At 44.4% G+C, this 13880-nt stretch overlaps 1 protein-coding gene across 6 annotated transcripts in view; it reads left to right on the top strand.

Annotated features, from left to right (window-relative positions):
• Window positions 1–13880, top strand: part of LOC143286821 (SH3 domain-containing YSC84-like protein 1) — a 197010-nt gene that overhangs the window by 95298 nt on the left and 87832 nt on the right. For all 6 annotated transcript variants that reach the window (XR_013055859.1, XR_013055858.1, XR_013055860.1 and 3 more), the window contains exons 5-6: window positions 3014–3218; window positions 3758–3932. Coding sequence is in view for 3 of the 6 variants with exons in the window: in XM_076594628.1 (XP_076450743.1) it covers window positions 3014–3218; window positions 3758–3932 (380 nt within the window). In the remaining 3 variants the exon portion in view is untranslated. The remainder of the gene's footprint in view (window positions 1–3013; window positions 3219–3757; window positions 3933–13880) is intronic.

The following is a 13880-nucleotide window of genomic DNA, read 5'->3' as shown; positions in this document are numbered from 1 at the left end:
TAACCCAGGTGGAGGGTGGGTTTGTTGAGAGATGTGCCTCTACTGTGCCTAGTGTAGATGTATATAAAAAGACAACAACAATGAAATGAGGCCCTCACAAGGGGGTGTGGTTCAAACCTCTATCCTCCGTTCATAGAGAGGCTCTCAGTGTTGGCACTGCTGTCTTTCTTCCTTCCTCCCATGCCGAGTCCCCTCCCCCACCTCCCTCAGTGTTCACCCCAGTATCTCTTTGGGAGGGGATACTGTTGCGTGACCCTCAGCTGTGTGTCAGTAAGGTCGCTGTCTGGCTGGTGCTGGTGGAGGCATGCATGTGTCAGGCAGTCCCGGGCTGTGGACCACCGGTCTGCCGGTGATCCTGACACCCAGGTCTCTCTGACCTGGACAAGTATTTTCTTTATTTTTTCCCTTCCTAGAAGTCCATGTGCCAGTCAGCCTTGGGGATGGGCTCACAGGATGGTTTTCACTCACAAGAAGATCCCCCCCCATTCTACCTGTACCAGGTTGTGCCCCTGCTGCACTCTGAGCTGCTGGGAGGGCCAGAGATGACCCTAGGTCCTATCCTCTTAGGATTCAGACCAGCACCCCTTACCCTATACATCTGGTGCTCTGGTGGGGATGCGCAATGCCTCAGCTGGAGGGGCCAAGCTGGTGTTGGTCAGGGTGACCTATGGGTAGCCTACCCAGGTGGGGGAAGCTGGCAGCGGGAGATCAGTAGTTGTTCCTGCCTCCCAGCATGCATGTGTCCCCACCTCTTCTCATGAGATTCTGAGTGAGTAGCCTTGGCACCTTCACTCTCATGCATCGCTGAAGATATTCTCCCGGCACCCTCCGGTTGGCACCCATGGGTTGGTTCCCCTATGGGGGTTCACCTGTGAGCCACACTGGGCTCAGTGGAGGGCTAGGCCCTCTTCCCACCCTGGTCTCAGCCCAGCACTGTGGAGGGACTGAGTATTTGTTGGTCATGACAACAGCCACTTTCACCAGCACCTCCCTTATGGGTCCTTGCACCTCCTGGACATTTATCAACTCATGAAAGCCAAGAGTTTCCGCTGCCCCTTGGGAGATGATTGGTTCTTTCACCCCTGGGCGTATTGGGCTTGGTAGGGGACCAGCCCCCAGGGTGTCATCCCAGCATGGCTTTGCCCCCAGTATTTGGTGTCTCTACCAGGACTCAGTTGCTGCTAAGAGTGGAGGGACTGAGCATTTGTCGGTCGGGGCTACTCTATGGCTGCCAGCACCTCCCTTATGGGCACCTGTATTGCCATGGGAGGGAATTACCGAATACTGCATGCAGGACCCTTGCCTGTATGTCAGGCAATGGCACCCATATGCATCAGGTGGCTCTGGCCTGTTGACTTTTTGGTCTGCCTGCAGGCCCAATACCCAAGTTGTACAGGACCTTACTCCTACTGGGCCACCATCTCCTTTGCTGGAGGTCCTGGTGCCAGGGACCCTTGGGGAAGGCCTCATGGGGGTGACTGGCCTCCACAGGTGGATTCACCTTTTCCACCCATACTCAGATGGACCTAGGGTACACGCTTTGTTGCTAGGAGGTCTGGGGCGAAACCCCTCATCCTGTTGCCCTCCTGGACTCTGCCGTGCCTCTCTCACCATTGCCCCCTTTCCTCTGCTGAAGGTGATGTTGGAATTGGTATCCATGGTCAGATCATAGTTAATTCCTCTCTGTATGTACCTATACAACTCTTTTTTTTTCTTTTCTGTTTGTTTTTTGTTTTTGTGGGGCCCCCATCCTCCTTTTTGCCCCCACTTTTTTCCATTCTTTTCTCTCAATAAACTGTTTTAATTTTTGCACAGTGTTCACTCACACACACCATGACTGATAGCTTTTGTTCTTTTTTACCTATTGTCTGGTGCAATAGTTTCCCCAGGATGTCTTGAGGCATGCGATATAGGAATGTTTGATGACTGTGTACAGTTGTCTGGGTTTATTGTTGCTCCAGTTTGTTGCTGCATGCATTCCTAATGAGAGTAACAGGTGGTAATTTCTGTCTGGGTTAATGATCTAGTGTGAGTTGCAGTGTTAGATTTTTCTGTTCTTTTCTTCATAGACCTTCATTCTCACCCACAACATCCATCTGCGCATCCCTCGTCCCCCCTCTTGCTCTCTCTCTCTCTCCACCTCCAACTGCCTTAACTTGGCACAGTCGCAGGCACTGTGTCCAATTCACACGACAAGAATTCAGAATCTGTGCACACAACAGGGATTGTCATAACAAGGGGGGAAATGTGTTAGCTCCCAAAGTCAGTCCTCTGACTTCTTAGGGATGACATCTGCCATGTCAGTTGTGCTGACACAAGTTTGCTTCGACCGGTTTGCAGATCTTCTGTGCTTGTGCAGTTCATCCTGGCCAGTAACATGCACTCCATCCTCCCTCTGGGGCATTTTAATCACTGGAACCCATCATTTTCTTGGGTCAGGGATTTTAAGTGTTCAGTTCCAGGAGCACAGAGGCTATGCTGATCTCAGCCCTGGGTCATGCACATCTGTCTGGGAGATTGGTTCCTTGGAATGACATCATCAGGGCATTTCATTGGCTAGCAGACTAATAGCGAAACATCTTGTCATTGCTGCAAAATTTTGGCCAAGAGGAGCAAACTGATAGGCCTGGTTTGCATTAGGATGACTGGTAAGTATATTTAATCAAACTGGGAGTATAATATAAACTCCTCATATATGTAGCACACTGACATGTAGAACATTGACATGTAGAACAGTGACATATGACACTGACATGTAACACACTGACCTATAGCACACTAACATGTAGTACTTTGACAAGTAACATATTGACATGTAACTGGCATGTAGCACACTGAAATCATACATGCATATAACACTCTGACATGTAACACACAGACACATACTGACAAGTAACACACTGACATATAGCACACTGACATGTTGCACACTGACTTACACACACTGATACGTAACACACTGACATGTATATACACATGTCCACAAAGCACCTCAGGTTTTGTCCTCTGTCAGATTTTACGGGCGAGAGATCCGGGCTTACGAGATCTTGGCAGGGGAGGTAACTGCCCCGGAAGAGTGTGTGGCGCTTTACCAGGTGATGAAGGAGCACCAAGAGCTGGCAGCCCGCGCAGCACTTCGCCTGGCCAAAAAGGAGGCCGCCAGACATGCCGACACTGCCAGCCACCACCTGGCGAATGCTACTGGGCTCAGTTTGTCGGTCAGTGGTCCTGACCTCTTGGTTTCATTCATGTCAGTCAGTAGTTTTGTGTGTTTAACGTTTGCTTCTGTTGTGTGTTTTTTTTTTGTTTTTTTTTTCGGCTCTAAAGGAAGAAAGGTGGCAGAATGGTTGTGATGTTTATCACAGCCAGTAGAGTATTTGTGAGTGTTTTGGTTTGAATCCCAGTCTCCCATTTCTCCCAAGGAGAAAATAAAGCTGATCATCTAGTCATTTGTTTGAGACTATAAACCAAGGTCTCATGTGCAGTACGCACTTGGCATACTGAAAAAGAACACATGGCAACATAAGTGTTGTCATCTGGCAAAAATCTGTAGAAATAAATCCACTCTGACATGTACGCAAATATGTATGCATGCACTGAAGGCCTAAGTGTGTTGCTTCTGGTCAGGCATTTGGCTAGCAGACATGTTGTTACTTGTAGTGTATATGGATTTGTCTGAACATAGTGACACCACTTTGGGAAATTTTCTCTCACAGGTCACTCATCTTGGGTATTCCATATATGCGGTGTGTTTCAGAGTTTTTCCAGAAGCTCAAAATCTGGGTCATCCTTCTCCCAGAAGTCTGTGGTGACGAAGATGACAGTGACAAAGAAGATGACCTCTTCATCTGGGAAGTCATCGTTTTCCTCAGATCATGGTCATGATTCTCAACACATGAAGACTGTGACTTGCATCAATACCACTTATGTTGGTGAGTCCTGTGAAATGTTTCTCTTTTCTAGATACAATTTTCCCTGTGCAGGGCAGGCTCTCTTTTTTTTTAACCAAAAAATCAAGGGGTTTTACTGCAAATTTTAGTACAAAGGCATTTTGCAAAGGTATTGACTGCATATTTGTCCATAGATGTAACCAAAAACTCTTGTCTGCTCCCTTGTTCTTTCCAGGCATGAATATGGCAATACTTTTCATGCTGGCTCCCCAAGGTACCTGCTTCACAAGCTGCTAAAGGTTCAGAACAATGCAGCCAGGCTGATACTGAAATTCTCCAAATGTGAACATGCCACACCTCTTATGAAATCTTTAAATTGGCACCCCATTCAGTCCTGGATTTTGTAGAAACTCTCTTCAGCCTTCTGCTTCTTATCCCTCACTGACACTGGCCCTGAATATCTCTCTGATATTCTTCAACAGTACATCTCTTCTCTGTTTTTCAACTGACAATCAGATTCTGTGTGATCCACATGTCAGAACAAAATCCTTCAGTCAACATACTCTTTACTTTCAGGGTCAAACCATCAGGAACAACCTGTTTAACATTAGCCACTCCACTTCCACAGCCTCTTTCAATTTTTCTGAAACCCATCTATTTAAGCAGTACTGATGCAAATACCATATGAGACTTATCTATGCTGTGTGTGTGTTGTGTGTGTGTGTGTGTGTGTTGTGTGTGTGTGTGTGTGTGTGTGTGTGTGTGTGAGCAAGTGAGTTGGGCAAGTTTTGTCATGATGTCTGTTTGAAGTTTGTGTTAACTGATGTATTTTATTATTTTGATGTTTATAGTTAACCCCTTGCCTGCTGAACATTTTAACAATTTTTGCCCTTAACGTTTGCTGAGGAAAAACTTAAGGTGTCCATTTAAGTACATGCACCTGTTGCACCCTACCCGGATTAGGTAGAGCCTACACCTCTCACACAGAGGAAGTCAAGAACCCAGGAATGAAGATTAACACAGTTAAAGTTTTATTTCTCCCAAAATAAACAAAACCCAACTCTTTAGAATATATAACAACAATGTATATGGTGAAAGGAGGAATAATGGCAATGATCCGCTTCTGCAACTGCTTTGGCTGAAATAATGAAGATGAAGAGACAATGAAAAGACCAGATTCAACACGGCAAAAATATAGTATCACATCAATATTTAAAACACAGAAGTAATTTAGGCATTCTCCTAAAGTAGTAAATGATATTACCAACTAATTTATAGGCTTTGGGAAAGGGTCAAGGTCATTGCAGGTGACCACTAAAGTTAAGAGGAACAGCGGAATGCACACTTGGTACACAAAGGCTGAATGTTGCAGTGAAGTTAGAAGAAAAGAACAACTGGAGGTGAACTATCCCTTTCTCCCTCCACCACAGGTGGATGATAGTGGTGATGTCGGAGAGAAGGGGTAACGTGACGTACGACGATCCTCAGCCCCTTCCTCTCCTTCACCGCAGACGGAGAGCAGTGTTTACGTCAGGGGAAAAGGGAGATGGTACAGGTGACGTAGGAGAACATAGTGTCAACGTTCCCAGTGCAGTGCTGATGTTGCATCCACAGCACTGACGCAGTGCTGAACTGCCAAGTGCAGTACAGATCTGTCGGGTGTCGAGTAGATCTGCGAAACGTAGCACCAATCCTGGTCGTGTAGTGCTGACCTCCTGAGTGTTGTGCCAACCAGACCAGCATAGCATCAAGCTCCCGAGCGTAGCACTGACCTTCCGAGTGTTGCACCAAAGGGACAGTGGGGAAAATGGTGGGAAACAATGAGAAAATAGGACACAGGATCTTGTGGTCAGTTGATCCAGTCTTCTGTCCTAGATGCTGTTTGCATAGAAGACAAAAGAAATTGGAGGCCTGCACAGCCAAGGTTAGAACCTTGCAAAACTACTTTATCACATTTAGATCAATGATTATCAAAGTGACATGAAACCACCTGTTAATTCACACCAAACTACAGTGACCCAGCCTGGATTTATTGTAGCTAAACGAAGTAACATCCCAGTTATGAAACTCTATCCAACAGTGAAACAAATTATGTCATTTCAGTTAGAAAAATTTAGTTAAAACAAAATGAAGTTTCAAGACAGATGAAAATCGATCTTGTAACAGAAAGCACAAGTTCAACACCTACTTCTGTTTTCTCACACACCTTCCATTACTCATTTCACCAACAATTCAGAGGGAACACTTTTAGCAATTAGGATTAAGAGTGAACAAGACAAACAAATAAAAAAACCCCACCCAAAACAATGATAGCACTTGCATGGAAGAACTGCTCTTCCCCTTGTGAGACGATCTTCGCCAATTCCTGAACCATCAGTACAAACTGAACAGCACAACAAAGAATGTTGTAAAAATGACTGGTCCCAATGATGGCACCACACCCTTAACAACCAGCAGGTTGTCACTTTTGTGGAGCTTCCTTAACATCTGCCACAACCCATTTAAAGGGCAATATGACACCAAGCAGAGGTCACTCACATTCAAGCCTGTTAAAAACAATGGCGCTTCCATCCACATGGTTATACACACAGCGCCAACAAAAATATCTACAGAGGGAATGAAAACGCATTTTAGGTGTATATTAAAAATACAACAACAAGAAAGAATGTTTTCGGCTACCGTACCCTTCTCCCTCAAGTACAAAGATATCTCCTTGAAATTTTGTGTGATAATTGCCCATACATTGTATTTTAAGCAGATGATAAAATTATAGTTGTGTAACTCTCAGTTCTTTGCGATCAAACACTGACTTGCTCAGAGTTACTTTGTTTTGTGAGTGATGAACATAGACGTACAGACATCTCGGAGTTTATATCCGAAAAGGAAGTGGACATTTTGTTTGTCACAGACCATGGCTCAGAGAAAAGGGTGACGAGGCCAAGTGTACTGATCTCTGTCCTCTGGGTTATTCCATTAAATCTTTTCCACGTGCCTCTCACGGAGGAGGACTTGCTGTCATATCACATGATTCTTTTGCTCCATGTCTTTCATCCTCATCTCTCCCATACTCTCACCCATCTTTCGAAGTAGTACACACCACCGTTTCCCTTCCCGCAAAATCTCTGCCTTTCTTCTGTCTATATCGTCCCCCATCTAACCGCAAAAACAAACTCACACATGACATGATTATTACCGATTTTCATGAGCTTGTTGATCAGTGTAACAAACTTGCTGGTATACCAATCATTTTGGGTGACATCAACTGTCATTTTGACCATCCTGACGACCACACTACCGCAAAACTAATTGATATTTTAGACTCCTTTTCTTTTAAACAATATGTTGACCAGCCCACGCATACTCGAGGACATGTGTAGACCTGATGATGACATGGTTCACACAGTGACTGTGACTCATTCCCTCACCTCGGATCATTACACTGTAAGCACTGATTTTAATGTCCGTGTTCCCCCTCCACTCCCTGTGTATAGAAATGTTAGAAGGTTACGTTTTATTGACCGTTTAACTTTTAAACAAGACTAACTGGCGACTGTGTCCCCATCACTGTGTCCCTCTACTGACGATCTTGATGCTGCCCTACGTGTGTTGCTCAGTAAGCATGCCCCAGTGTCCATGCACCTAGTGCGCCCTAGGAAGTCCTCCCCATGGTACTCACTGGTTGCTGATGTTCTTCCAGCCACAAAGCGTGCATGCTGTAGGATGGAGAGGAAAACCAAGAGGACGGGTTTGACAGTTGATAAGCGGATCCTTGTGGCAGCTGAGCGTGCTGTATCGGAGATTGTTTATAAAGCAAATTTCAATTACTTTTCCTCCAGGATTTCCAACAGTAACAGTGCTTCTCAGCTGTTTGGTATCTGCAGTCAACTTTGTCCTCACAGAAATTCTTGTTCTTTGCCAAAACACGTTCCCACCAAACCAGTTGCCTGATGTTTTCTGTCAATTTTTCATCAAAAAGGTATCAGCCATACGTTCTGAACTTGACTCTCAGCTACAAACTACTTCATTTCTTCAGATTTGAATTCACACATTAGTTCATAATTTGCTACCTTTCACCCAGTATCTGAGTATGATTTGAAAATCCTGATATTAAAATCTAGACCTACAACCTGTTCTCTTCATCCTATGCCGACACCTCTACTTTTAGAATGTTTAGATGAACTCCTCCCCACTATCACTCACATTGTAAATGACAGTCTATGAAGTGGAATATTTCCATCTCTCTTTAAAGTTGCTATTGTAAAACCTCTTCTGAAAAAAATCTAGCCTTGACCCAGACAGTCATAAAAACTATATACTCACCTTTTCTGTCTAAAATCATTGAGAAAGTCATTCTCCAACAGCTTCTCTTTTGTTTAAATTCCCATAATCTCATGCCCCACTCAGTCTGCCTATCGTCCCTAGACCATAGAGTTGTGTCGCTACTAACTCTTTTAGATCTGTCTGCTGCCATCGATACTATTGACCACTCTGTTCTTCTGGATAGACTTCAGTCCTATGGTATTTTAGAAATTGCACTTTCGTGGTTTGAGTCCTGCCTTTCTCAAAGATCCCAGTCAGTCTTGGTCAATAAGCTGTGTTCAAAGTCAGTTCGCCTTGATCATGGTGCACCCCAGGGTTTGGTTCTTGAACCTGTACTTTCCATTCTTTATACTCAGTCTCTTCCTCCCGGGGAGTCACTACCTTGTTGTGGTCGGGAGGCTTAGTGGCCAGTGATCAAGCGAGCTATGTCGGCGGGGGCATCAGTGCTTCTGAGCGTTTACTGCTCTAGTCCCAGGTCATAATTGATAGCCTACTTTGCCATTGTAACTGTTCAGGCTGAATACATGGTGGTCTTTGTACTGATGCCCCTGATAGGGCTTCCCATGCTGAACAGGTCGTGAGTGAGGCCCAAACTAAAAGTGACCCACCGTCCCTTTCGCTATTCTCTCTTCTTTGTTTTACCGCCTCTTTTCTGTCTTCACCTCCCCATCAAGCCTTCTTTTCCACATTCTTTTTTTCTCTGCGGCCTTCTTCAGGCCCGCTGTGTTTACCGTGCGGCGCAACCTGTGATGGAGGGGAATGAGAGGGCATGCTGCTCTCATCACGTCCCTTTGGCTCGGACCTCTCCTAAGACAGGCGGCACACATTGGCCCGTGTGTGTCAGTCAGCTACCCCTACATGGGGCTGGGTCAAGACTGGAAGTTTAGAGACTAACTGAGATAACCCCTGCGGTGCGGGGCTGCCACTCAATCAATCAATCAAATCAAAAGCACTTTATTAATCCACATGGAAATTAAGTTGTGCAGTCACAGGCTCGTTGTAAACACCAGCATAAAATTATCATGTGCAACATAAAAGATTGAAACTAGTCAAATAAGAATTCCCAATAGCTGACGATAGACTAACTCCCCCCCCTCCCCACCCACATACATACTCATGTTAAGACAATAGGCTATTGCACGACAATCTTTACAAATGAAAACATCCAACAAATAAAAGGTGTATATTACTAAAATGACATGCGCGCATGCACACACACACGCGCGCACGCACACACACACACACACACACACATGTTAAGACCATAAGGAATTGTATAACAATATATTTATAAAAACATCCAGGGAATAAATCGTATATATAAGTAAAATGCACACACACACACACTCTCATACACACACATACACATGGATACGCATGTATGCACGCACATAACATATGTCATGCCAATAAAATTAGTACATTAACATTAAGATATAAAATAAGAAAATATTTTAAAATCACTTCCGATCACACACATGGAAACGCTTGCCTGTGCTCACCCGCTCAGTCCCACATGCACGCATGATTTCTGCTCCCATGCACTCGTCTGCTGGTGAAGTTCAGGTGTTGCTGTGGCACGGGGGTGTGGGGGGGTTCACTCATGAGTTAGTGTATTGGATGTTTTGATTGTGTGCACAAATGGCTGTAGGAATGAATGAATTAATGTAGCGAGATGTTCTTGCGCATGGAGCTCTGAACCTGCCACTTATGTCTGACCTTCTGCTATTAATGCCATCATGTAGTGGGTGTCTTTCGTCTGTCAAAATTGTTATTGGTCTGTCAGTCAGTTTTCTATTGATTTTTTTCTTTTTTTTTCCAATCTCAATTACATCCTCCAAAAGTTGCGAAGAGGAGACCAGGAACGGAGAGTGACTCTGACTCAAATTCAGAGGTCCAAGAGACCTCTGGATTTTGGCCATCAAGGCTTGTGGTGGAGGGCGCTGATGCTGACAAGCCCTTGTCAGATGTTAGCCCCTTCGCCATCCAGAAAGGCTTTCAGTGTTTGGCTGGTGTGTTGAAAACCATCAAGAAGCTGAGGAACGGTACATTTCTAGTGGATACTACATCAAAGAGGCAGTCGCAGCAAAACCAAGACAGGGGAAGTTTGCGATCTCGGTGGGGTCAGGGAAAGCTGAGGTGGTGGTTATTCCAGCTTGGCCAGAATTAGACAGGACTGTAATCAACACTAAAAACAGATTTGCAGTCTTGTCCGACTTTGGACCATCGCAAGCAGAGGAGCAGGAGGTAGCTATGGATTAGGTTGCTGCTACATTTTTAACTTTTTTAATGGCGATCGTTCATTGGAGCATCTGTGGTTTTTATGCTAACCTTCAGGAACTCCAGTTGCTTTGTCGTTTTTTGAAACCTTCAGTGCTGGCACTGCAAGAAACTCTGCAAAGAGTTGGCAAGATTTTATCTCTCTCCGGTTTTAACTCAATTTTTAAACCCGCTCAACCTAAGCAAGAAGGATTGACGGGAGGAGTCGCTCTGTTTTTACAAAAGTCCCTTTTATATAGTACAGTTTCTTTAACCCTTTCACCACCAGTGAGTTAGGAGTGCAGCACTCCCTGGCGCCAACTGATTTTCAAGAAAGAGCAAGAAATTACACCTACCGATTTCAAATTACTATAACTTTTTTGTTTTTGAACCAAATTACTTCCTGTTTTTTGTTGTTGTTGTTTTTTTTGTAAGAGGAATGATGGAATTTTTGTGTTTTGGAACAATGAATGATGGTACAAGTGAAATATTTTTTATTTTTGTGTTAATTATTATGTTTTTTTTTTTTTATTCAGTACAGATTTATACTTCGACACATTACAGACATAAACAAAGACAGGTACAACACAAACATAACTGCAATGCAGTTGAAAACAAAGCAAACTCACCAGTTGAAGTCTTCAGTACAACTATATTTCTCTACCCAGCAGTTGCGCTGAAGAAGCCGGCCGGATCGCCAATGAAAGCTACGCAAGTGAGAAGCCTACTTTGACTGAGAGATCGGTTTAACTTGGTAGTCATTATATTTCCCATGTAATGGTGTAATCCAGAATATAATCCATGGGAAACACAAAATGAACTTGCATTTTTGTAGAAAAATGATGATTTCTGTCACTTCACTTGAAGGTTTCACAGTGTCCTCACTTGAAATATCTTACTGTGGTGGAACTATATATATATATATATATATATATACTTTACAACTGTCTCATGAAACTGAAATACTACTAAAGTCAGAAAATATAAGAATTGAGGTAAAATATGTATACAAATATGTACACAGGTCTGAACTGTTCACTGTTGGAGACCATGAATTTTGGTTGCTGCTGCTTTCCTGTAGTCCCCCACAGTATGATACAGTTCAAAGCACAGAGTGGGACACATTGGCTTCCTGCACATTATGGTTCCAAATGGCAGGTTGAGCAGCCAGTGTGTCCACCAGTTGTCCTCGATTTCAGGCTTACAACACAGCCCCATCGCGATCTGAAGTGCTGTGTATGCCTTCATCTCAGGGACAGAGGTGTCTTTGGCAGCATTCAGCTTTGAATGTTGACTGAGTTCAGTGATGCCTGACAGCAGCCCCTCTGCATACAGATTAGACTGGTCAGCCATGAGTTGGAATGCTATTTCTGGAAAGAAAAGCATAAAGAAGTCCACTGGATGGAAGTTGTCTGTGTTGACAAGGACACCTGAAAGACATGAGCAAAAAAAAGTAAAATACAATTGGTAATAATTATATAACAGCTGATTTATTATCAGCTAATGATAAATACTGCAAATATAAAAGATATTATACTCATAAACAAGTGCACAAATAGCAAAATCAAAGATTTTTTACACAGGTATGTTTTACACAGTGTATCTCCATAACCTTCACAAGAAAAAAACTGACATGAAATGTTTGTGTGGTAAATAAACATACTGCTCTTACTCTTCAATGTCCTACAGTTGTCTGATACAATGCACACATAATTTTATATGTGCTACTAGTGAATGAACAGTGCACCTCTGATCTGTCCATATAAAAAAATGAGTGCAACCTAATCTTAGTCACATGCTCTCTCAGTGAAATACTTCTGCGAGCGCGCGCGCGCGCGCACACACACACACACAGCTCTTACCTGTTTTCTTAGTAAAATTTGGAAGCCATTCTGCAGGACAGTAGGGATCATCCATGTGGTACAACACCCACTGAAACAAATCAGGGCTTGGCACAGTTGTTCTACCTCGCTCACTCCCTCCCTCCTGGTTGTTGGCGTGTGGTTGAGTTTGACCCACGGCCACGCTGTGTTGTTGGTCTCCGACGTGACACAGACGCTGCCACTTGAGCAACACACTCTTCCCCTTCACTGTCACAGTCAGTCACAGCTGCCAATGTGGTGGCCGTAGCAGGAACACTTGCTCCACTCTTCTGGCCACGCCCCGTACACTCGTGACTTGGTACTTGGCTCGGTGCCCAGTCACCACCACTATCACTCTCCTGCTCAGACAGTGAAACTTCTTCATCATCATACGGCAATTCTTCACCCAAATCTTCATTTTTCTGGCCTGGCTGCATTCTCAGTTGCTCGATAACTCGCTCAATTTGTGAAGTAGCGTTGTCTGCTTGTCAATGCAGCCATTTTGGAAAGTGAAAAGATTGAAGTTGCGGATAAAACTATAATAAATTCACTCGAAAACTTGCAGATGGTGTCAATCGATAGAAGGGGATTCCCCTAGTCACATGCACAAAATATGGCCTTTCAAACCTCCCCAAAATAAGAGTGGTAGGTTAGTGAATGACCTATCCTGATTGGGTGACATCAGTGGACTCTCTAGTGGGTGCCAAAAGGCGACAACAGTGGCCAAAGTGTTAAACACACCTTTGTGTTAAACACACCTTTACAGGCGGTGGCAGTCAGAGTCACACTAAAGAAAACCATCACTCTGTTCACTCTATCTTCCTCCTCCTGTCCGTGTTCTGAGGCAGGACCTCATGAACCTTGTCAACCAGTTCCCACAACCGTTTTTACTGTTGGGCGACTTCAGCGGCCACTTTCCGCTCTGGGGTAGTGAGGTGACATCAGCCCGAGGTCTTCTTTTGGAAAACCTTCTTTTCAATATGGGACCTATGTTGTCTAAACGACAAGTCACCCACTTACCTTCATCTGTCTTCTGGGAAGCTCTCATGTCTAGATCTGTCGGTCTGCGATCCATTGTTGGTCCTGGACTATGAGTGGAAAGTGCACAATGATCTGCATGGGAGTGACCACTTTCCTGTCACCCTCCATTCCACAGATGGGGAAGGTGACTCTCTGCCTGACCGCTGAGCTACGACAAAGCCATCTGGGGAATTTTTACTATGAAGATAAGAGTGGAGCTGCAAGAAGAAACGGTCCTGCTGACATTCTGGCAAGGATAATTTTAGAATGCGCTAAAGCAGCAGTCCCATCATCTACCTTGAAGCCTCAGATGCCAAGAATGCCCTGGTTCAATGCTGAATGTCGGAATGCCTGAAAGTCTCGGAAGAGAGCGCAGTGACGCGTCTTTCGGAGACCAGAGACCGACAGCGTTCGAACCCATCAACAGCTGAGGGCGAAAGCCAGATATGTTTTTAAAAAGAGCCAGTGAAAATCATGGAGACATTTTTGCTCTTCCTTAACCTCCAACACTCCCAAGAAGAAAGTGTGG

The sequence above is a fragment of the Babylonia areolata genome, chromosome 10, assembly GCF_041734735.1.
Source record: "Babylonia areolata isolate BAREFJ2019XMU chromosome 10, ASM4173473v1, whole genome shotgun sequence".
Classification (NCBI taxonomy): domain Eukaryota; kingdom Metazoa; phylum Mollusca; class Gastropoda; order Neogastropoda; family Buccinidae; genus Babylonia; species Babylonia areolata.
This window is presented reverse-complemented; position numbering and strand designations above follow the sequence as displayed.